The sequence below is a fragment of the Pseudopodoces humilis genome, chromosome 5, assembly GCF_049639895.1.
Source record: "Pseudopodoces humilis isolate 2021_Gansu_Grassland_sample_001 chromosome 5, ASM4963989v1, whole genome shotgun sequence".
Classification (NCBI taxonomy): Eukaryota; Metazoa; Chordata; class Aves; order Passeriformes; family Paridae; genus Pseudopodoces; species Pseudopodoces humilis.
Window position 1 is genome coordinate 13,140,959 of NC_142204.1, and position 21,906 is coordinate 13,162,864.

At 39.4% G+C, this 21,906-nt stretch overlaps 1 protein-coding gene across 2 annotated transcripts in view; it reads left to right on the forward strand.

Annotated features, from left to right (window-relative positions):
* Nucleotides 1-21,906, forward strand: part of GYS2 (glycogen synthase 2) — a 41,707-nt gene that overhangs the window by 18,491 nt on the left and 1,310 nt on the right. For both annotated transcript variants that reach the window (XM_005533874.3, XM_014262369.2), the window contains 11 exons: nucleotides 2,424-2,568; nucleotides 6,681-6,798; nucleotides 7,204-7,324; nucleotides 9,940-10,046; nucleotides 11,978-12,037; nucleotides 12,682-12,760; nucleotides 13,678-13,791; nucleotides 16,078-16,204; nucleotides 17,492-17,587; nucleotides 19,337-19,500; nucleotides 20,648-20,728. In XM_005533874.3, coding sequence (XP_005533931.1) covers nucleotides 2,424-2,568; nucleotides 6,681-6,798; nucleotides 7,204-7,324; nucleotides 9,940-10,046; nucleotides 11,978-12,037; nucleotides 12,682-12,760; nucleotides 13,678-13,791; nucleotides 16,078-16,204; nucleotides 17,492-17,587; nucleotides 19,337-19,500; nucleotides 20,648-20,728 — 1,212 coding nt within the window. The remainder of the gene's footprint in view (nucleotides 1-2,423; nucleotides 2,569-6,680; nucleotides 6,799-7,203; nucleotides 7,325-9,939; nucleotides 10,047-11,977; nucleotides 12,038-12,681; nucleotides 12,761-13,677; nucleotides 13,792-16,077; nucleotides 16,205-17,491; nucleotides 17,588-19,336; nucleotides 19,501-20,647; nucleotides 20,729-21,906) is intronic.

The window sequence follows — 21,906 nt, forward strand, 5'->3', positions numbered from 1 at the left end:
TGAAATGCGAGAGTCCTGTTACCTCTGTTTGTACTTCCTAATAGATGTGGAATTGTGTACCTTTGAAAAACACGCCGAATGTCCCACAAGGACTATATGCAAAATAAAATACTTCCTGTTTATAAAAGATGGAAAAATGAATGCCAATGAAGAAATAAGCACCAGTATGTGTTAAATATATCAAGTATTTTCATGCAACCAAAGAAATAAAACTAGAAATAAATCATAGTGCTTAACAATCTTTTTATGCACCTTTGTCCCAGCAGTGTTACAGGGAGTGTTTGTCTACTGTTAGTGATCATGTCCCAGATTTAATTTTTCATCACATTTTGTAATTAAAACCCGTTCTTGCTGAGAAAGAGAAAAGAGAACAAAAGCTCCTTGAAGTTTGACCAGCTATTTGTTTGCTAGCAATTTCAAAAGTATTTTTAATAGAAAGCCAAATGTGTTTGAAAAGACTTGCATAGTTCTGACTGTGTAGTTGTGCCCATCCCATTCATATGTTTGTCTAGCATGCTAAGGAACTGTCCCATTTTATATCTTTTTTGCACAGAATGTTTGAACAATCAAATATGCAGTTCAGAGCTGCTTGTGAATCAGTTTAGTGTAAGCCAGGTATGATACTGAGACCTGTGGCACGATAAGGAGCCAAATGAATTCCCTTTTATGTTTCTCTTCTTTGTGCTCTTTCTACCACTCAACTTCTGTCAAATGAGATGAATGTTCTAGAGAAAATATCATCCTTTGTATTTCATGCTCTAAAATTCGTATGTGGAATGAGGAAAATACAATATATGAGGATAAACTGAGAAATGGTATCATAATATTTAGCACATTTATGTGGCAAGTTGTATTTGGCCAATGTAGAAAAGCCCTTGATATAGAGGATCATCAATACCATAATAAAGTATCTAGTTTCTTTGGAAGTTTTCAGCTGAGATTTTTCAGGAGTCCTTTTTTTTTGGTCACACTAGGTTGGTTAGATTGGCACTTTCAACTAATACAGTGGAAGCCACTTTCCCACAAGTTGTGTAGCACTGCTGCAAAATTAAAGCAGATAAAAGCTGTTAACCTTCTCAGCAAAGCAGTTCTAAAATATGTGTCTGCATCTGTGTCTATACATATCTAAGTGAAAATAAGTTGTCTGCTTCACTCTAGTTCCATGAAATGGTTCACATTGCATCAATGTTCTCACAGTATGTTCTGTTCCAGCATTAAGCTTTGCAGGACAGGTCACAGCCTAAATAGCTTTGCTTCTGTCCAAGTCCTGAAGTGCTAAAAACAACTGGCCATGGCAGGGGTCACACAGTCCTAACTATAGAAAGTGCTGTCTGGCCTGCCTGTGATAAGGGTTAAATCTATTATGGTCAATGAAGTTGCACAGTCAAATACAATCAAAATCAGGCTGTGCAGCCAGCATTAGGCAGTGATCATGACAGAGCTCATTGAGAGCCATTGTCACCCTCCATGAAACTCACATTGGGTGCCCATGCTGTTGACCTTAGGGGCTCAAGACTTCTGTTTCCAGAAGTGAAACATCATGGAAGACTAAGAGGATTGTGATTTAATTGAAAGCATTGACACCTTTTTTAGACTACGTTGTAGTGATTTTGCAGTGGACACTGTTAGTGAACATTTGAACCTTTAAGCATGAGCTCAAGGAAATTGTGCATTTTCTTTGCCTCAGGATAACACAAGCTCAGTTAAAAAAGGGTAGCTGCAAGATTTAAAGGTGATTTATAAATACTTGGGTGTTTGGGATGTCTAATCTAGCAGTTTAACTTACATCTGCCTTAAAAAATTAAGGGAGTTCAAACTGAAATATAAGAAGCAGCAAACAACAGCAGTTGAGTTGGAGAAAGAACATCTCTGAGTGTCAGAAAATATCTCATTTTCTATTTTCTTTTTTTCCTTTGGGATTTGTGATTGAGGCTTTATATCCTGTCTCTCCACCACAGCTCCATTTCTCTCCTGCCTTCTTGTGATTCCCACCATTCTACCAAGTCCCCAGGTTCTGTCTTCATCCCCATTCCTTTTTTCTTCTCTCCCCTTCAGCTACCAGCAACTTCCCTGCTCTCCCAAGTTTTCAAACAAGTCCGGGGAAGTTGCAACATGGTACATTGGCAGCTAGCAAGCCAAATTCCACAGATCCTTACCTTTCTTGGGATCATTAATCTAGGTATCCTTCCATGGCAGAGCTGCCGTTTTTCAGGAACAAGTGGGATCTCAGAGCTCTCTTGCTCTTTCAAACCCTTTGAAGTTGATAAAATAGTTGAAAAACCAGAATGACAAAACAGCAGCATAATCACATGGTTCTCATTCCCTGGGGGAATGGAGCCTAGCAGGAGAAACCTTCCCTGAGGGAGACAGTCTGATGGTCATGTCACACAGGTGTCTTTTTAATTTGTTTTGTTATTTAACAGTTTGACATTGACAAGGAGGCTGGAGAGAGGCAGATTTACCATCGGTACTGTATGGAGCGGGCATCTGTACACTGTGCCCACGTGTTCACCACAGTCTCTCAGATCACAGCTACAGAAGCAGAACATATGCTTAAAAAAAGCCCTGGTAAGACCTGAATTATTTTTTTTTTCTGTATTTCCTCCAAATGCCTGCACTTAGACTGGATGAACACAATAGAGATAGGTATGCAGACATGAAGAGAAAGAACACATGCACAGCGTGGCTATGTTATTAACCAAATTTCCATGGATGTTAGGGTTTTTTTGCCAGAGCTCCTCAACTTCAGGAATTTTGTCTGTGGCAGGGTTTCCATGCCTTTAGAACTGAACCATAATAAGCTGCATATAGATAAAGTATTTTCTATTTGGCCAAAGAGTAGAGTTTGAAAAATAGTTATGTGCCAAATAATTTGTCTGGTTTTCCCCTTGATATTAGTCTCATAAAATATGAAGCTTAGAAACCTTGTCCTGTTCCATACATAGATTTTGAGTAAGGTCACGATCCCAGTTTGATGTGTCATCAAAGTTCTCTTTAAATCATCTCAGTGCTTTATAGGGATAAACCTCAGTACACCATCTGCAGGTAAGCAGCATGAGGGAAAAACTGCACAACAGTTTTGGAGAGTGTTTAGCAGGTGTGTTTGTATCTTGGTTATTTTAAATATAACAGTGCTCAAATTATTTTTTTTTGTTTGGGTTTGGTTTTGTGGGGGTTTTGGGGTTTTTTTGGTGGTTTTTTTTGTTGTTTGTTTTTTGCTTGTTTGTTTGGGTTTTTTTTTGCTTACTCTTTGTAGAGTTATTGGTTGATTTGCAGTGCTAATTATAGTTTGGGTTTGTTATCCTGGTTAACTTCAATGCTTTAATTACATTGTGGTTCCTGAACCCAAACAAATCCTTTGCCTCATTCCTGACTAGCTGTCAATAGGATGATGGACTTAGATTATATTTTTGATTTTATTTTAAGCATGAAAGCCATGTCTTAAAAGTCACTGAAGTTCAGTCATTTAAACTGGGATATCTCTGAAGGGTCTTGATTTTTAAAAAGTGAAGATCACTCTGAAAATCAGACTTTTGAAGCTTTTTTTTCATATAGGGATGAGGCTTCTCCCTACCACAGCTACCATTGAAAATCATAGTCTGTGTTTTGGGATTTTAGGAGACTGAAATGAGTCTGAATCCAGTTTAATTTGGGGAAGAAAATCTCCAGGCTGCTCACAGATAAAACATCAGTTGAAGCTGAAGAGAATTCCATGCACAGAGATTCACAGGCCTGAGCTTTTTGTGATTATTCTTGCAACTTTGAAGAAACCAAGTAAATATACTTAATGTTTGGGTTAAAAAACTACTGACACATGTTGACATAGCTAGAAAGAAATTCAATAGGAATTGTCACCCCAAATCCTAAGGGATGACTTTAAGTGGAGAGTATATTACGATGGGAATAAGTACTTTAATAGTTTCTCTGAATCCAAGACCACAAATAAACTGTGGAGGAACATATTCTTACACTATTTCTTCTCTCTGAAGTTGTGAAATCTGCATAGACATTGATTTTTTGGAAAGTCCAGCAATCCTTTAGTAGGTCATTGAGCTTGAATTCTGCAAAGGTACTGAAAGCATGTGTACATTTCTCCATCCACTTTAAAAATATACCTTTAAAAGGAGGGTGCTGAATTGGCACAATTAACTTTTATTTCCATTTATTGAGACATAAATTCTGTAACCAAAGTGCTAGCTAAAAATAACTCAGAAATGTGCAAAATTGAGCTGTCTCTGCTACTCCTCTTTAACATCAAACTTGGATTATAATTTAAATTATAAATCTCATCACTTGGAAAAGTCCCTTTAAAATTTAGTAAACCTGATTGCATAGAGAAATTTTGCAGCAGGACAAAGGCCAATTTACCAGTCTAAACCTGGCAGAATGACTGTTTGCATTATGCAGATCCCACTTGCTGCAGTTGTTACGTGATCAAAAATTTATCAAACCATATTTGTCGAAAGCTTGAGTATCTTTGACATATCCAGCAAGATTCTGTCCGTGATCATAAGTTATATTGTTGTGATTTGAAAACGGATGTTATGCGATTTCTAATGTTTTCACTCAGATACAGAAAATATTTCTCATGAGCAGTAGAGAAGGCTTTGAATCAAAAATCCAAGAGACTCAGGTATCAGTTGAGTTCTAGATCTAGACTTCCTATCTGTATATATTTGATCAAAATCATAGATGGAGACTCTGAAATAGTGCAAGTCAACTCTGAATGTTAGTGATCTATTAAGAGAAAACTTCATTCTATGCCAATATTACTTATATCAATGCCAGTTTCTTTCCTATAGATGAAAAGTCAAAACATTCTGATTTGACCTATTTGGGACGATTTTTCAAACAAAAATATTGGTAATTCATTCAACAACAACAACAACAAACCAATAGTGAACAAACAAACAAAAACCAACCAACCAAAGAACCCCAACAAACCAATTAGCGTAGGGCTCAATCTCTCATCCCTCACACATGTTCAAAATATTCCTGTATGTCCAGCAGAAATAGTGAACTTTGGGCCACCATGTCTGTCATGCATCCCAAAGCCTTAAACAAGAGATGGATTGAGCCCCAGTCTTCACGAAAGGGTAAATGAAGCTGCAGTTAAACCAAAGAACATGGTTATTCAAAGGCTGCTGCTGGTGTGTGAGACTCTCCAAAACTCCCTGATAAATGAATGTGAGAGTAGAAATAAGCCGGCCAGAAATACCCAGGGAAGGGATTCTTCCCGCACTGGAAGGACTTTGAGATGGTTGGAGTCTCAAAGCTCTTTCCTGCATGAGCCAGTTCTTCCACAGAACAAGAAATAGTCGTAGAAAGGAGAAGTTTTTGATAAAGACAATGGAGGATGTTTCTGCTCTGTTGCCTCCCCACAGAGGTCTCTGTTCAGAAAATTCTTAAGTGCTGGGCAGGAAAAGCTAAAAACAATTTTTCCTCAGGTCTACCAAGACTTTTTGTCATTGAAAACCAAATTTTAAGTACCTAGCAAGAAGAGATTTCACGGTCTTTAGTTTAAGTGATATTCCAGAAACAGATCCATCAAGACTTTTGCTATTTCATAGTTGCTGCTAAAGGTTATATTTTTATCTGTTGCAGTTTAACCTAGAGCGTTTCAGGACATTTTACAGGTGAAAGTTTAATCAGAGATCACTTACATGGCAGGGAAATACATATATTGCTGGACCAGGCTGTAATTTTCAAGGAAGTATTTAAAAATGGCTGTGGCATTTGCATAATGTCAGGCAAGTATCATAAATCAGTATAGGTCTGCTTCAGTCACTTGTGTTGCCATGAAATACATCTGCTGAGGTACTGGCCTTCCCTTTCATTTCCATTCATAACCCAGCTCAAAGGATAGAAAACAGCATTCTTTCCATATACATGGACGGGATTTAGGGCAAGCCTTTGAATAGCTGCTGTGATCTACCAGGAAGGCTAAGAGTGACTGAATTTCAGTGTCTGTGTATATCCTAAAACTCTACCTTTAAAATGCTGGAAATGAACAAATTTTAATTGTAAGATCCTTTAGAATCTTGGGGGAGGGCAATGGTAAAATGAACAAATTTTACTCGTAAGATCCTTTAAAATCTTGGAGGAGGGCTGGAAATAAATAAATTCTAATTGTGATATCCTTAAGAATCTTGGAGGAGAGCAGCACAAAAAATATACAGTGTACTTTTTGGTGGCTGTTTTTAGGAGAAATGCAACTGGTTACTGGAGAGAGGCTATTTTGTAAAGGTTTATTATATGCTCCCTTTATGATAAATCCTCAGAAGTTTTGATAGAATGGATATCTCTTTTGCCATGCAGTAAACAAGGGCATAGTACAGCACAGTTTATTCTTCCAAGGACTCTCAATCTGTAGTGATAGAGCAGACAACAGTGAGATCAAGGATAAAGAGGTAAAGGGCAAGTTGCAGAACAAACATATGGCTCAGTGGAGACATTACTGGAGTCTTGACAGGACTCAAGAGCAGGGTCTACCCAGTGCTGAGGACAGGTGAAAGCTGCTTTGATGCTGCAGACAGTGTGTGGAGGCAGCACTGTTCCCTCCCCCTGAGTAACATATATAAGATATAACCCACATAAAGCTGAGAGACACGTTAGTTCTTTCCTTAAAGATTTCTCTGACTCTGAAGATGTCTACCTCTGCCTTTTCTCTACTTTTCCAGATGTTGTCACCCCAAATGGCTTGAACATTAAGAAATTTTCAGCAATGCATGAGTTTCAGAATTTGCATTCCATGTACAAGGCTAGGATCCAAGAGTTCATTCGAGGTCATTTCTATGGGTATGCTTTTACTTTTCAAAAATTAGCAACGCTTGTCCAACACTATTTAAAGCAAAAACCAAAGCAGGAGGACTAACAAGTACTTAATAGAGGAGTGGAAATGTTGGAACCGCCTTATTCAAATATCTGTCTGGGATTTCTCAGTCAGAAGCTGAGGGAATTTTAGACACCACATCTGACTCTACTTAACAGATTGTGATATCAGACAGCAGATCTTGATCTGTTTGTTATTTATCCAAGTTACAGTTTGTCAGATTAAGATAGTCAATTTAAAGCACAGCAGAAAAGCCTCACTTCCATTTTTCTCTTGGGATAATAAGTTCCTCCAGAATAGAAAGCTGTTGTGTGTTTTGTTTGATTGTATCTCGATAAATACTTTGTTCTTGTCTGTTTTCTTGCTTTCAGCCACCTTGACTTCGATCTTGACAAGACTTTGTTTTTCTTCATTGCTGGGAGATATGAGTTTTCCAACAAAGGAGCTGATATGTTTCTAGAAGCCTTATCAAGATTAAACTTTTTGCTGAGGGTAAGAAAACTTACACAGCTGTTGAAAGCATAGAGCTTATGCTCAAACGGACAATACTGTGGAAGTCATCTGCAAGAATTCCCTTTCAATACTCTGGTTTATAGGAAAGTAATTATGGAATATTCACAGAGGACTCTCTTCCTGAACCATCAGAATATATGATGATTTCAGACAGTTTAAAAATAATTGATTACATAGTTCAAGAAGTTAATCCATGGTTGCCTCCCTGGTTTTTAGAGAGAAGTCATGAAAATAGGATTCTAGAGTTTACCCTGATGGCTTATATATTATGATGGAAATAAAAACAAGTCTTTAAAGCTGCATTTTAAAAAATCTTTTTAAGCAAATTGCTTAATTCATCAGGACTTGATCGTGATCTTTTAATTCTCTGAGTACTGCTGCCCCACTGGATGGGAATGTTGCATTAAAATCCACAGAGTGACAGTGGCCTAGTGCAAAGCAATGGGAAGCCACTCAGTTCTCCATGGTTCTGTTTCCTCAGCTACAAAATGAGTGCAATGTTTCTAAATGCCTTTATGGAGTACTTCAGTGAAGATAAGTGCAAGGCCTTGTTAAAAATCACAGAGCAGAGCCCTCACCTACAATGAGGGTGTTGAAAATCTCTCCAGGTGTGTCTCAAAGACTGGTATATTGAAAATAATACCCAGAAAAAATGCTAATTGGTTTCCAATCATCTGTCAAGGATCAATTAGTTGTAGTCCTACACTATGTCTTTTGCACTCTTATCAGTTGAATTATATGGAAAATATGGATAAAAATTATGATACTGCAGTGTCAGCAGGGATCAAAGAATCACCAGTGTTCAAAGCCCTAAGTACACTTGTTTTACCACAACCTTTACCACAATGGCATTAATATGCCATTTAGAGCCTCTGGATTTTCTGGAAATTTTTAATCCCTTCATGCACACAGATCACCTCACAGAACTGAAGTATTTCTTCCTCAGCAGAAGTTAGTTGTTTGTCAGTGCTGTGCAACATCAGCTGCCTGTTAATGGCATTTACGTGGCTGTTACTTTGTGAATGCTGGTAACATGGAAGGTCTTGTGTGATAAGAGGGAAAGAATTGCTTGAGCAATTATTGCGGCAATCTCTTTTTGTAGCTAATGATTTATATCATTGAACCATAAAATCTTTAAGGTTGGAAAAGGTTTCCAAGATCATGGAGTCTAACCTTTGGCCAATCACCAGTTTTTCAATTAGACCATGGCACTAAGAGCCATGTCCAGTTGTTTATTGAACACTCCACCACCTCGCTGGGCAGCCCCTTCCACTGCCTCATCACCCTTTCTGTGAAGAAATTCTTCCTGATGACATCCATGGCAAACAAGGCTGATGGAAATTAAAGGAAACTGAGGCTAGTTTTCCCAGGCTCTATAAAGCAGTGTACTGTTGCTTCTCCCATAAGTTGAGCCTGGATTTCTTGCATTATTCTTTCAGTTGGTGACATCTGATTAGCTGTTCTAACAACACTTACTCTGTAATTGTTTCAAGAAGTAATTCCATTGGGAGTAGCAGACTGCCTGTACTAATTACAAATCTGGAAATGGTGATACTTCCTAAACAAGTCCCAGTGATGTGCCTGAACCTAAAAAGTACATAACATTGCATGGAATTGTTTTATTTTATGGAGATGTTTTCCTCTGCTGGTTGAAAACCTTACTAAAATTCTGTAAATAAAATAGGGATGTTGGGAGAGTGTTAATGCACACTGGATCGTGCCATGATGGATTTGGAACCTGCTTTGAAGAGAGGGAAGAACATTAATTAACATTAGCAGCATAGATGACTCCCATAGGTTATCTTATACTATACATTTCCCCCTATGTCAGTCTGACAGAAGGCACACTAACAGCATGTTTATGTATCTAAAATTTAAAATGGAGACAAGTCAAAGTAATTTAATTTTTACAGCTCTGAACAGAGTTCACCCTTAGCTTTTCAGTAAACAGTTTCTGAGAGGAGCAAAACTTCATTCATGCAGCAATGAATGGACCTGGTTTTCAGCCTTGTTCATGCACAGGAGAAACTAACAAATGAAACCATCTAGAAATAAAGGGTTAGAATTTACAGCAAGTGCTTTTTGCCTTTGAAGTAGCTGGATGGGAGAGATGAGCAAGAAGTTCCTTGTGGCTTTTTGTGGGTCTGGCAGGTTCTTTGCCAGGGTTTCAGGTAGAAAATGGTTGCTCTCTCTGCCCATGCAGTTGCTGCTGTAGGAAATCACTCATCTCATGCCTAGGCATGCCTCAGCTAGTGCACCAAACACTCACTCCTTTGAGCCAGCACAGTTTGTCTCAGGTGAGGAAGTGTGTAGGACTTGTGTTTTTCTGCAGTTTATGTGCGCATCCAAAGCCGTGTTCTCTAAACCATGAGAGCTCAGGAAGATCTGATTGCCCAGATTGAAGCTGGGTGACATCTCTGTCGATCTCTGAGAAAACTTCATTTGCAGGAAGAGCTACAAGATCTGAACCTTCCTGGAAAACCAAAGTGCATCTGGCATTTCCTGTGACTAATTCTTAAAGTTGGATGTGATAACCATGAGATAATAATAATGAGATTTTTTTTTTTAATTCCTCTCCATTTCTTGTCATGTAGGTTCACAAGACTGATGTTACAGTTATTGTGTTCTTCATCATGCCAGCAAAGACCAACAATTTCAATGTGGAAACCTTGAAAGGACAAGCAGTCCGTAAGCAGCTCTGGTAATTGCCATTCCCACCCTGGTACAGTCTGATGTGGATTCATGCAAAAGTCTCAGCTGAAGAGTTATGCTCCTTCTTTTTGCTAAAACTGAGAATTGTGGGTAACTAGAACGTATGTCAGGGATGAAAGAGATGGGAAAGATAAATAAGGTCAAATATTTCTCCTTTTAGTTTGTTTTCTTTTGTTTGTCCAAAGTTATTTTTAGTTAACTTGCCTTGCTATTCTATTAGAAGGAGCAATAAAGTCAAATGCTCTAGAAAATCCAGTATTCTGGATGTCTTCTGGCTGTTTCTGGTACTCCCTTTGGACGTGCCATACAGCTCCCACAAAATAAAGACTTCTCATTTTTCACAGTGAGCTTCTCTGTGGAAAAAATAAATCAATTACACATCCTGTTTTATTTAGAAATATGGAAATTGCACTGTGTGATCCAGCAGATCAGCAATTGGTAACAATTGTATGTAATTTTCTATATGGACTACAACCTTATGGCAGTGGCCATAACCAAGCAGTGAAACTTACAGTTATGAAGAGAAAATTGTCACAGCCCTACGTATTTTGTAACTTTCCAAACAAAAAAGCAAAGCAGGAGCAGGATTAACCTTCACTTTAACTGCTGTGTGATAGGAAAAGACTGCTTTCAGCTGTTCTCTGTGAAAAACAAAAGACCCTCTGCATCACTGTATGCAGCATTATCATGGTCATAATCTGAACTCCAGGATAAACCCACCTGCTAACAGTATTCCATAATAATATCAAATGATTTTCAGGATGCCACAGAAATTAAAGACAAGAAGAGGTAGGCACTTATAAAGGAATACAGCACTTAACAAATTAATATGTGATGGCTGACTTGAGGTATAAAATCCTTCTTTTCCTCTGCTTCTGAAAAACCAGTCTATCCCATCTGGGTTAAATTATATATATTGTGCATGGCAATCTATGAAGGTATAGTCATGTGGGAACTATCCTGCTGGGGTTTGGATCAGTGTGGCTTAATATTTGGCTGCTTTACAACTCACCCAGAATTAACTCATCCACTCTTCTCTCTGTTGTGAGCTGGGAGGGAGCACCTAAAAACAGGTATGTGGATTCCCAGCTTGGTAAAGTTTAGGATTTCACTTAACAACTTTCATCTTAGCCTAAAGTATAATTAGAAATCAGAAAGGCAGGAAAGGTTCTGTGAAGTGGAACTTTACCCACAGGAGATTTACTCAAATTTAGAGTGCACTTGCTGTTTTGACAACAGGCCACAGGCAGAATAATAAAAGTGACTCTTTGCATGCAGAACAGTGGTTCACTGGGGTTCTTCCTTAGCTAAAATACATTTGTCTGACACAGGCCTCATTAATAGCTTAAAACTTGGCCTGAGCTTTTCAGGAAGTATTTTGTTTTGCAAACTAATTAAGTCAAACTACCTTTTAGTCAAACACTTGTTTCCAAAAGTCTTTGAGTTGGAAAATAGGGCAGAAAGTGAAGGGGGAAGCTTGCTTTGAAAATCCCTATTTGTTTAATTCTTATATCTTGCATCTCTCTTCTAGGTCAAGAGAAGTTGGAAATCCCTCTGTCCATTATTAATGATCACATTACACTATGTAGGGTCATATATATGACTCTTTTTTTCACAGGTGGCATGTGGTTTACTGATCAGAGAAGAGGGTTAGAAGGAATCCCAAGTAAAGCCTGCCTCTGGCTTTCCCAGTGCACTCATCTGTAGGTGCAGGTCAAATCCTCAGGTCTGCTGGAATCCATCAGCACAGCTGCTGGCTGGAGAAAAAAGCTTTTAGAACCAGACCTCTGTCTGCCTTTGCATCCTTGGATATATCAGTATCCAAGTTTATCAGTTTAATTTCCAACAGTGGAAATCTCTTTTGTACTGTCTTTGTCCTGGATTCTCCTGTTTTATACATATATTTATTTATCTTCCTAGGGACACTGCACAATCTGTGAAAGAAAAGTTTGGAAGAAAGCTCTACAATGCCTTGCTGAAGTGAGTGAACAGATTGCTTTGCTCTGCCTTGCAGAGCCTCATGTTCAGGTGGCTTTACTTGTGCTGTTTTTGTGCTTCTGCTCTTTGTGTAAGCAATTTTGACAGCCATAGGAGGGCATGGAAGAAAGATATGGGACCATAAACAAGATACTTGTTTAACAGGCGAATCACAGAGTAAAATAATAAAGATACCAGCAGCCTGTGGTGGAAAGAGTCGTAAGAGACACAGGGGATGTGTACGTAACACAAAAGCTTATCCACTGTCAAAAACGAGCTACTTTAGCTTAAAAAAGCACCAGAGACAAAGTAAAATGGGTTAGTGATTCGGTCATATCATTTCAGAAGACAGCTGGAAGTGAATAACCCAAAGTACAGGTGAGATGACTGGAACTTCAATAAAAAAAAGCTGTGTCCAAAAAAAAGATGAAACCAATTCTTTGGCCTTTTTTTGAAAGCTAATTGGCAGATCACCAACTATATGGGAGAACACAATATAGGGAATATAGAAGGGCCATGAAAACAAAGGAAAGGTTCACGTTGATATCAGCAAACTTCAGATCAGACCTTGTTGGCCATTTCATCATTTTCTTTACAAAAAGGAAAATGAGTCATTTGGTAAAACTGATTGTGTGTTTCCTTTGCAGAGGAGAAATCCCAGACTTGAACAAGATTCTTGACCGAGATGACATAAGCATTATGAAAAGAGCCATCTTTTCAACTCAGGTCAGAAAATATGTTATTTAGATAAACATCTAATCTGAATAATGAATGTGATGATGTAAAAGGATTGTGTATGTGTAGTGGTTTAGATTTGTTAATTTGAATTTTCTGGTTAATGCATCAAATAATATGGTGGGTTTTAGCACTGGCTAAAATCACCAAGGTACTTACTCATTTCCCACTGTGAGATGTGGATTAGGGGAAGGACAAAACAAGCTTAAAACTTTAAAGGAATAAAGAAACTTTATTAACAGGACTACAAGAATAAGAAACCAGAATAAAACCTCCAGAAACCTTTCCTCCCCCTGCCCAACTTTTTCTTTTCTCAACTGACAACATAGAGACAAAACCTGGGATGTTAAAACAGCACCAACTATACAATAATCTTTCATCAGTCCTTGTAGGGAGAGAAATTTTTCTCTTGTTATGTCATGGACACTTTTCCACAAGAAACAGTTTTCTTGTGGCTTTTCAGTTCCACAAATAGCGGTACTTGTGTGTTGGGAAGAAGTTTTCAGCAAATACAATTCTCATCAGTAACATTTAAAATCAGCTCTGATTGTTTTTAGTGAGAGTATGACCCAAACTAATCTTTTGGGGAGTCTATGGATATTCCTTTGGTCACATGCATTCCTAATTATTTTATTCTGAGCTGTGAACTTGTTCATGAGCCTGGATTTTTATAATTTTATTAAATATGTGAAATCAAACTCTAAGGAGATACAACATTGACTAAAAATCTTCAAAATTAAATGATGGGACCTTCTAAATGTTAGTACAAATGAATTTATTTTGATTAAATTAAGCTTATTCACATAAATGACAACGTCTGCCACTGTCTTCCAGTAGCCTTAGGAAATGGCAACAGGACTGTTTGCCAAGAGTTTGCCTGATTTATGGATTGCCTTTTCTGTTTTCAGAGACACTCTCTGCCTCCAGTGACCACCCACAACATGATTGATGACAGCAATGACCCAATCCTCAACACCATCCGGCGCATTGGGCTGTTCAACAACCGCACAGACCGTGTGAAAGTGCGCTCTGGCCTTCTCATTTTAGATACAAAATGGGACTTCTTTGGACATTCTCAGTCTGCATCGTTAGCAAAGGGAGTACAGTTAAAGTCTTGATAGGTGGTATTATACTGCTAGAGTACTTCTCTCTCTGTCTCTTTCCAGGAATAACAACTTCTCACTGCACAGAGATCCTCAGGTGCTGTTTAGCTAAGCTAATTTCAAATTAGAAGTCTGAGGTTAGGGAGTTGTTTTCATTGCTGCCTCCTTCACTGAATGAGGAGCTGCTACTTCTGAAATCAAGAAAGTGCCATGGGTCATTTGCACCCAGATAGAAAACTCTGACATAGATTCACTTGCCTAAAACTGGAGGTCCAAGGTTTGAGCACAGACATTCCTGGAGTATTGATTAATCTCTTAACAGGAATACCCTGATACCCAGCATTTGCTGTGAAAGGTTAACCAGGGCTTTGATCCTGAGTAGAAAGAATTCCTGTTCATGCCGTGCTCATGTTTACATCACCTTTTGAAACTAAATTTATTCAAATAAACCCTTTCCTTACTTCCATGTTTACCTTGTCAGACCACAGAAGTGATCATCTCCTGCTTGCACAGGTCTGCCAAAATTGTTTTTTTTCTGGCAATCTCTGACATTCTATGACTATCTCAACATCTATCTAGTCAAAGCTGAACCTAAAATTAAAACTCTTCCTCTTCCAAACCTTTTCTTTAAAGCCAGATCCAGGGTATCTCTAACAATGACATATCACTTATTCTCAGTTTCTTTTTAAACCCATGGCTATACCTGAGTAAATATTTTCTTACACTTCCTAGTTGCTTCTTCCTGGCTTAATATATGAACATTAACTCCAATGAATTCTGGGATCATAATATGGTAATAATACATGAGATATAACAAAAGTAGGGGGGAAGGATGCGCTGTGTACAAATGTAGTTAAAAATGCCTCAGAATTAACTGCTTGAAAACATTACAGAAAAGATACAACACAGCAGACATCTGCTTCTCAGCAGATGTCAAGTTTGTAAAAATCTGTCATTACCACTGAAAAATTACTTCCTGCATGAACAAGCTTAATACTTAATGAACTGAATATAATGAAAAAAAAATTCTGTAAACTTCAATTTGAAAGTAGTTTTGAGAGAGGTATAACATATCTAGGCAGACACAGTCGGCATGTGAAAAATACCCTCAATTCCAGTGGAATCACTGGGATCAACTAAGCTTGCAAAATGACTTTACAGCCCATTTACTGTTTGAGTACATTCATTTGTTTACTCAAGTGAGTAGCATAACAATCTTATTAAGAAGGGATAAAAAATTATCCTGGGCATGGAATAATGGCTGTAGTATGTTCATGCAGGGAAATAAACCCAGAGCAGTTTAAACTATTCCCTCATGTTTTTTCCTCATGAAGCTGACTGGGCACTACATACAAGGCACTTCTCAACTAAGCAGTGAATTAAGTTTGGTCTTTGGAGCTGTCTTTCAGCAAGATCAATTGGCCTAGGCACAGGTTTGTGGTGACAGGACTATAATGTGTCTGTTTTCAAAATTGCCTCTGTTCATGGGAGATCTGTCGAGTACAGTGAACGTCCCTTTATTTCAGGGAATGCTGTGCAGTTCAGAAGTGCTGTGTCTGCCTGAGGCCTCCTCCTAATGAGGCATCCCTATAAAATCACAGAATGGTTTGTGTTGGGAGGGATCTTAATATTCCAACCCCTGCCATGGGCAGGGACAGCTTTCACTATCCCAGCTTACTCAGAGCCACATCCAGCCTGGCCTTGGACACTTCCAGGGATGGGGCAGCCACAGCTTCTCTGGGAAAGTTGTACCAGGGCCTCACCACCCTCACTGGGGAGAATTTCTTCCTGATATCCAATCTAACCCTCCTCTGTGTCAGTGTGAAGCCATTCCCATTGTCCTGTCACTCCAGGCCTTTGTAAATCACCTGTACCTTTGTACAACAGACCAAATCTTGCTAAATGCCACAGTCCTAGGCCTAATTCTCAATGCACATGGGCCACCTTGATGAAGAAGGATAAAGTTAAATATCTGTCCAGTAAAAAAAGGGCTCATTATCAGTACTATTTCCAGGACAAGAATGCACACAGGCAGGATACATTGTAGTGTGAGAAGTGGGGTAGATAACAGATGAATGGTCAAAGGAGGTGTTGTCCAGATACTTAGAAAAAGACTAGGGTGAAAAAGTTGCCTAAGCCTTTTTATAAGAGAAATATAGCAATGATGGTTTTCTTTCACCCCTAACACAAGTTTTGAATATCCAGGTGATCCTACATCCAGAGTTTCTTTCTTCAACAAGCCCCTTGCTGCCCTTGGACTATGAGGAGTTTGTTAGAGGCTGCCACCTTGGTGTATTCCCATCTTACTATGAACCCTGGGGCTACACTCCAGGTAGGAATTCTGTACCCTTAACTAACATGGAAAGACGAACACCCATTCTGTTGATGCAGCCAGTTTCTTCTGGAGTGCTGAAAAAGCTCTTTAGACTCTGTTTCCTCTGCCATGCAAAGGTCTTACTGCTGGCAAAATTGTCCCTGCACTGAACTCTTTCCCATGCTAATGTGTAATCTTTCGATTTTCTATGGCTTTAGAAGAAGAAATAGTTTTTAAAACTTAATTCTTGGTTGGAAGATTTTAAAAGAAGGTGTGCAGGAATGTAAATTAAAAAAAAGCAGTGCAAGAAATCTGATGCTGTCAGCTGACAGAGTTCAGTGGATTTAATTCAAGAAAACAAGTTTGAGAGAATTATGTAATACCATAGCTAGGTTATTTAACATAAATACATGAAGTGGTAGTGAATCTCATTGAATTAACTGGAAATTTCTAGAAATGCAGACAGCATATAGATTCTGACTTAAAATATTTTCTTTGTCAATACCCATTTATGTCTCCCAGAAACAAAGACTGCTTTTTTAAGGTGTATTTATAACTGCTTTATAGACACCAGTTTTATTTTCATATGAATGAAGGCCATGTAGATGTCTTTGCACTTTGTTAAGACTAGAGTCTGCATGCTGGTTTAGGTTAGGCTTAGGCTCCTTGGCAAAAACCCTTTAAGGAAGGTAAGCAGTTATCCTTATTCATGGCTGTGACAGCAAAAGCTACAGAAAATGCATACATTTTTTGATTTTATAGAAGTAGCTCCACATCTACTGTGAATACAGTCTGGAGTTAATGATGGGGTTTGTTGTTTTGGGGTGGGCTTTTTATTTTGTTTTGTTGGGGTTTTTTTCTTGCTATAGAGACCTGTTGGCAAGCCATCAAAATCCAGAGTTTGATATACTCCTCCTCCTAAGAGATTCAGTTTTGTAAAGAGTTGTGAACAACTAATGAACATAGGTGTACATTAGGCTCCAATTTAAAATGTAAATAATCCTGTCTATATACTGGGGTGCTCTGTTTCAAAACAGAGCTCCCAGAAAGTTTTCAGTTTACCTGCTCTGAAACTCAAACATGTGTTTGCAAACACAGGGTGAATTTTGTGTTTAAAAATTCTTTCTATATTTTTTTGCCCATAATCCACAATAAAACATTATTATAGTTTTCACTTGACATTTTCAGAGCAGCTGTAGTGTTATGGGACTTTCTGTCTGCCTGTTTTGGTTTATTTTTTGTCTTAAGGTGAAACCATTGCAGGTGTATTTCCCTGAAACCCTTTTTGCCTGTTTCTTTCTGCAGCTGAGTGTACTGTGATGGGCATTCCCAGTGTAACCACAAACCTCTCTGGATTCGGCTGTTTCATGCAGGAACATGTTGCTGACCCAGAAGCTTACGGTGAAAACTTTAACAGCATATCAAAATATCGCCTCTGAGTTAGGAAAGCAAAAAGCACAGCAACCATGCTGTTACTCCTCAATTTTGTATTTCAGAGCTCTGAATATCTTGTTAAGTTGGACAAGTGATTTCAGCTTTCATATTTATCCAAACCCTTTCCATGTTGTTGGTTTATTTTTTTTCGTCTCCCTTTAACCTTTTGTCTGCTGTATCTTTCCAAATTCATCACTGCTCATATCAGTCTTGAGTCTCCCAGCACTTCCCTTTAGTGCCTCTGGCTGCATTATAACACTCTGAGCCTTCCAAAGAAGCAGGGGAAGTCTGCTTCTCCTAATAGTCTGGGACTTCGAGACCAATGACATGACCCTCCCCAAACAAATATTAAATTACCATGTACACTTAAAAATAGCCATGGAAATACAAGGAATCTACTTCAAATAATGATCTGCTCAGGAAGGTTTACAAATGGTTCATGACTGGAATGCCAGTGCCTGCCTGGTATGTCAGGACAATTCTTCCTCTTCAGTCATCCTCTCCCTCAGTAGATCCTCCTTTTAGGGTTGATTGTCCCTGTTTTACAACTGGTGCAGTTGTCACTAAAGCTGTGGCCTCCCTAAGGCACAGAGCAAGGCACAGCCCTCTCTATCCTTTCCTCCTTGCTTAGCCAGGGCTAACAGGATGCCCCATCTCTGGAAGTGTCCCAGGACAGGCTGGATATAGCTCTGAGCAGCCTGGGACAATGGAAGGTGTCCCTGCCCATGGCAGGGTGTTGGAACCTGATGATCTTTAAGGTCCCTTCCAACCCAAACCATTCTATAATTCTGTGGTTCTGTGAATATGTTGAATATGTTCCCAAACTAGGGCCTTTTTCCAAGTACCTGGGCTTGTTTCCACAATAAGGCATTGACAGCCCACACTGGTGCTGTCTTTGCCCAATGTAGGGGCAAGGGTTACAAAATATAGATACACCTTCCTGGGTGGACATGTCTTTGAGATCCTTCAGAAAAACCACACAACACTGGTCACTTGCTTTTCTCTGCCAAAGCACAGATGTGATTTGACATAAATTACTGTGCTGTCCCCAGACACTTCATTAAGGTAGTTTTGCATCTGTCATGTCCATTAAGAGATCTACAAGGTCTGGTTCCCTCTTCTTCCCCAACACCCTGGTCTAAGGAAGGTGGCAAAAATAAACTATTGATCTCAACAATGTAGAGGCAAAGTCTACCTCTGCCCTCTCTGTGCCAGAATTGTCTGTTGAATGATGTATATAAGTTAGCTGTCTCTATGGAAACACTTTTATTTCTACAGAAAACACAGCCTCTCCCCTACAGCCTGATTCTGTCCATCCACACTTGTGAATTCTACAGCAAAAGCACTAGATTATGTTTTCTTTAAGAAGCCAGTATTTTAAGAATTATAGGAGATAAAAATGATATGTCTTTATCCAGAAACTCTAACTCTTTTGGACATACTTACAGAGCAACAACAAAGCCTCTGAGTTTTGAACAAGTTGCTGAAATTCAGCCTGAAAAGTAAAGAAAATTAAAGTTTAAAAAATTGCATATTCCTCTGCATCTCTCTGTTCCATTGGAGTGGCAGCAAATGTTCCAGTTGTAGCTGCCTTTTAACATTATAAAGTATATACTGCATGTAACATTTGTAAGGCTACATGACATAGATTGGAAGTGTAGAAGGTCGGATCCCATCTCCAATCCCACTCTCCTTGGCCTTTCGTTTGTCCCTCAGGGATCTACATCGTGGACAGGAGGTTCCGCTCGCCGGACGAGTCGTGCAACCAGCTGACCCAGTTCCTGTACGGGTTCTGCCAGCAGAACCGGCGCCAGAGGATCATCCAGAGGAACCGCACTGAGCGCCTCTCGGACCTCCTGGACTGGAAATACCTGGGCAGGGTGTGTGGCATAGAGGCATTAACAATTCCAGGCTCATAGGCCTAGCCAGAGCCTTCAGCATGGTGCTGCGATGACACAGCCCTCTGCTGAAATTCCCCACTCAAAGGGGCTAAAGGCAGAGCCTGCACATTTCGGTGTAATCCTTCCATGCTCCAGTGGCAAGGAGAGACTGAGTAGGTTAGAGCAGAATCCAGTCACACCACTGAGCTCTGTCTGGTGCTAAACACAGTGTTAAAACCTGGTGTTGCTGGCAAGCCTACACTAAGGAGGATTTGTGTTCCAAAGTCACCTGAACACTTCCAAAAATCCTTCCGATCCTTCTTGAAAAGTTGCTGAGCCCTGTGGTTCCTCAACACTCTTTAACTACCTCTATGCTTTAAATGCAAGGTAGCGGTTTTAATTTAACACAGAGAGCACTACAGTACCACCTACTAAGAAGACAGTAGCAAGGTATTGTTCTCAAGTCTGCAACACTAAATAAGTGGATGCACATAAATCAGTTTTATAACTATTTTGGACCTTTTCCTCCTCTGATACCTGTGTGAGAACCTTAGTATTTATATGGTTCCCAACACTTCATAAGATATAACAAGCTGGTTTTTTCCTGCATGTGCTGCAAACTCAGGAATACAGTGGATCTAAAAATTTTTTAGTCAAATTCTTAAATACCAAGCATAAGTGAACTCATAAATATTACTTCTCTGTCACTGTTACACATACTTCTGTGCAGTCCAAAGTGACTTTGAATAAGTATAAAACTTAAGTGTAATACATATGTACTTAAAGATATAAATTTTCCTCGTTAAAAAAACCCCAGTTCTTTCCTGAGGGATAAAGAATACCTGTCTCTCAATAGGAACTACACTGAACAAGTCCTAGTTTCCACCTTAATACATCTTACAGGCACCTTATTCAGCATCTGTTCCAGACTTTATTGGTGTGAATCTGTCATGAATGTCTTGTCACTTCACAGTAAAAGCAGTGATATCAGCTGGATTTTGCTTATCTGAAAACACTTTAGCCTTTGTTTAGCCATCTTTTAGAAGAAACTAATTTCATTTTCCTTTCCCCCCTTGCTTAAATCTAATCTCTTGATTAGAAATCAAGATTTCTAATAGCTTGTAATACCTTCTCTGTTTTTTTGCAGTATTACATGCATGCCAGACACTTGGCCCTCAGCAGAACGTTCCCAGATAAATTTGAGATGGAACCAAGTGCTCCACCGAAGGTAAAGTCTGCTTTTGGGGATGAGTTCATTTTAACTGCTTTACAAGGAAAGAGAAGAAGAGTGTGAGGGAGAAGAGAGTTGGCAAGTTTGTGTTTAAGTAAAGGGAAGTAGGAACTCCTAATTAAAAGCTTAACAAGTTATAGACCCAGTCTCCAGTCAGGAGTGTGCTTTTTTTTTGACAATTTTCCTCACAGTAGCTGGGCTGTGTTTTGGATTTGTGCTGAAAGCAGTGCTCATGACACAGGGATGGTTTAGCTCTTGCTGAGCAGGGATTGCACAGAGCCAAGAACTTTCCTGCTCCTTACTCATCCCACCAGCAAGGGGCTGGGGGTGCACAGGGAGTTGGGAGGGGACACAGCCAGGACAGCTGACCCCAACTGACCAAAGATACATTGCAGACCTTATTGGTGTTATGCTCAGTATATAAAGCTGCAGGAAGAAGGAGGAAAGGGGGATATTCAGAGTGCTGGCGTTTGTCTTTTCAAGTAAAGATTACCAGTGATGGGGCCCCGCTCTTCTGGGGATGGCTGAACACCTGCTTGCCCATGGGAATGAATTCCTGGATTTGCTTTGCTTGTGTGCACAGCTTTTCCTTTCCCTACTAAACTGTCTTAATCTAACCCATGAGCTTTCCCACTTTCCCCCTTTTGATTCTCTCCTCATCCCCTCCAGGAGGGAGTGAGCTGAGGCTGTGTGAGGCTCAGTTGCTGACTGGGGTTAAACCACAACCTATGGGTATCAGATCCAAACACGGGGGTTACCAGGTGTGGCACAGGAACAGGTTTTCAGATGATCTAGACTGAGCTGGATGGAACTATGCCACTTTGGACCAGCTGAGGAACTGGCCCTAGAAATTCCCTTTGGAAGAGTGGCAGCTTCTAATTTTTGCTTCTGCTAAATGCCGTGGAGATGTTCTGCACCAACCAAATAGAGGGAAGTTGTGAAAGGATGTTCTAGGGAAAGCAAGGCAAGGTATTGCGTTCATCTGAACATGGTACATTGGCTGGAGCTGCAAGGGATCACTTTAAAGGCACACCTTCAAACAGTTCTTGCCTAGTCCAGATTAGCACCAATTTGAGAAGAGAGGCTGCTCAGAACAATTACTTGAAACTGAACCTCCAAAGAGCAACTCCTTTTGTTTTTTTAGTAAGGAGAGAGAGGTTCAGACCAAAACCCCT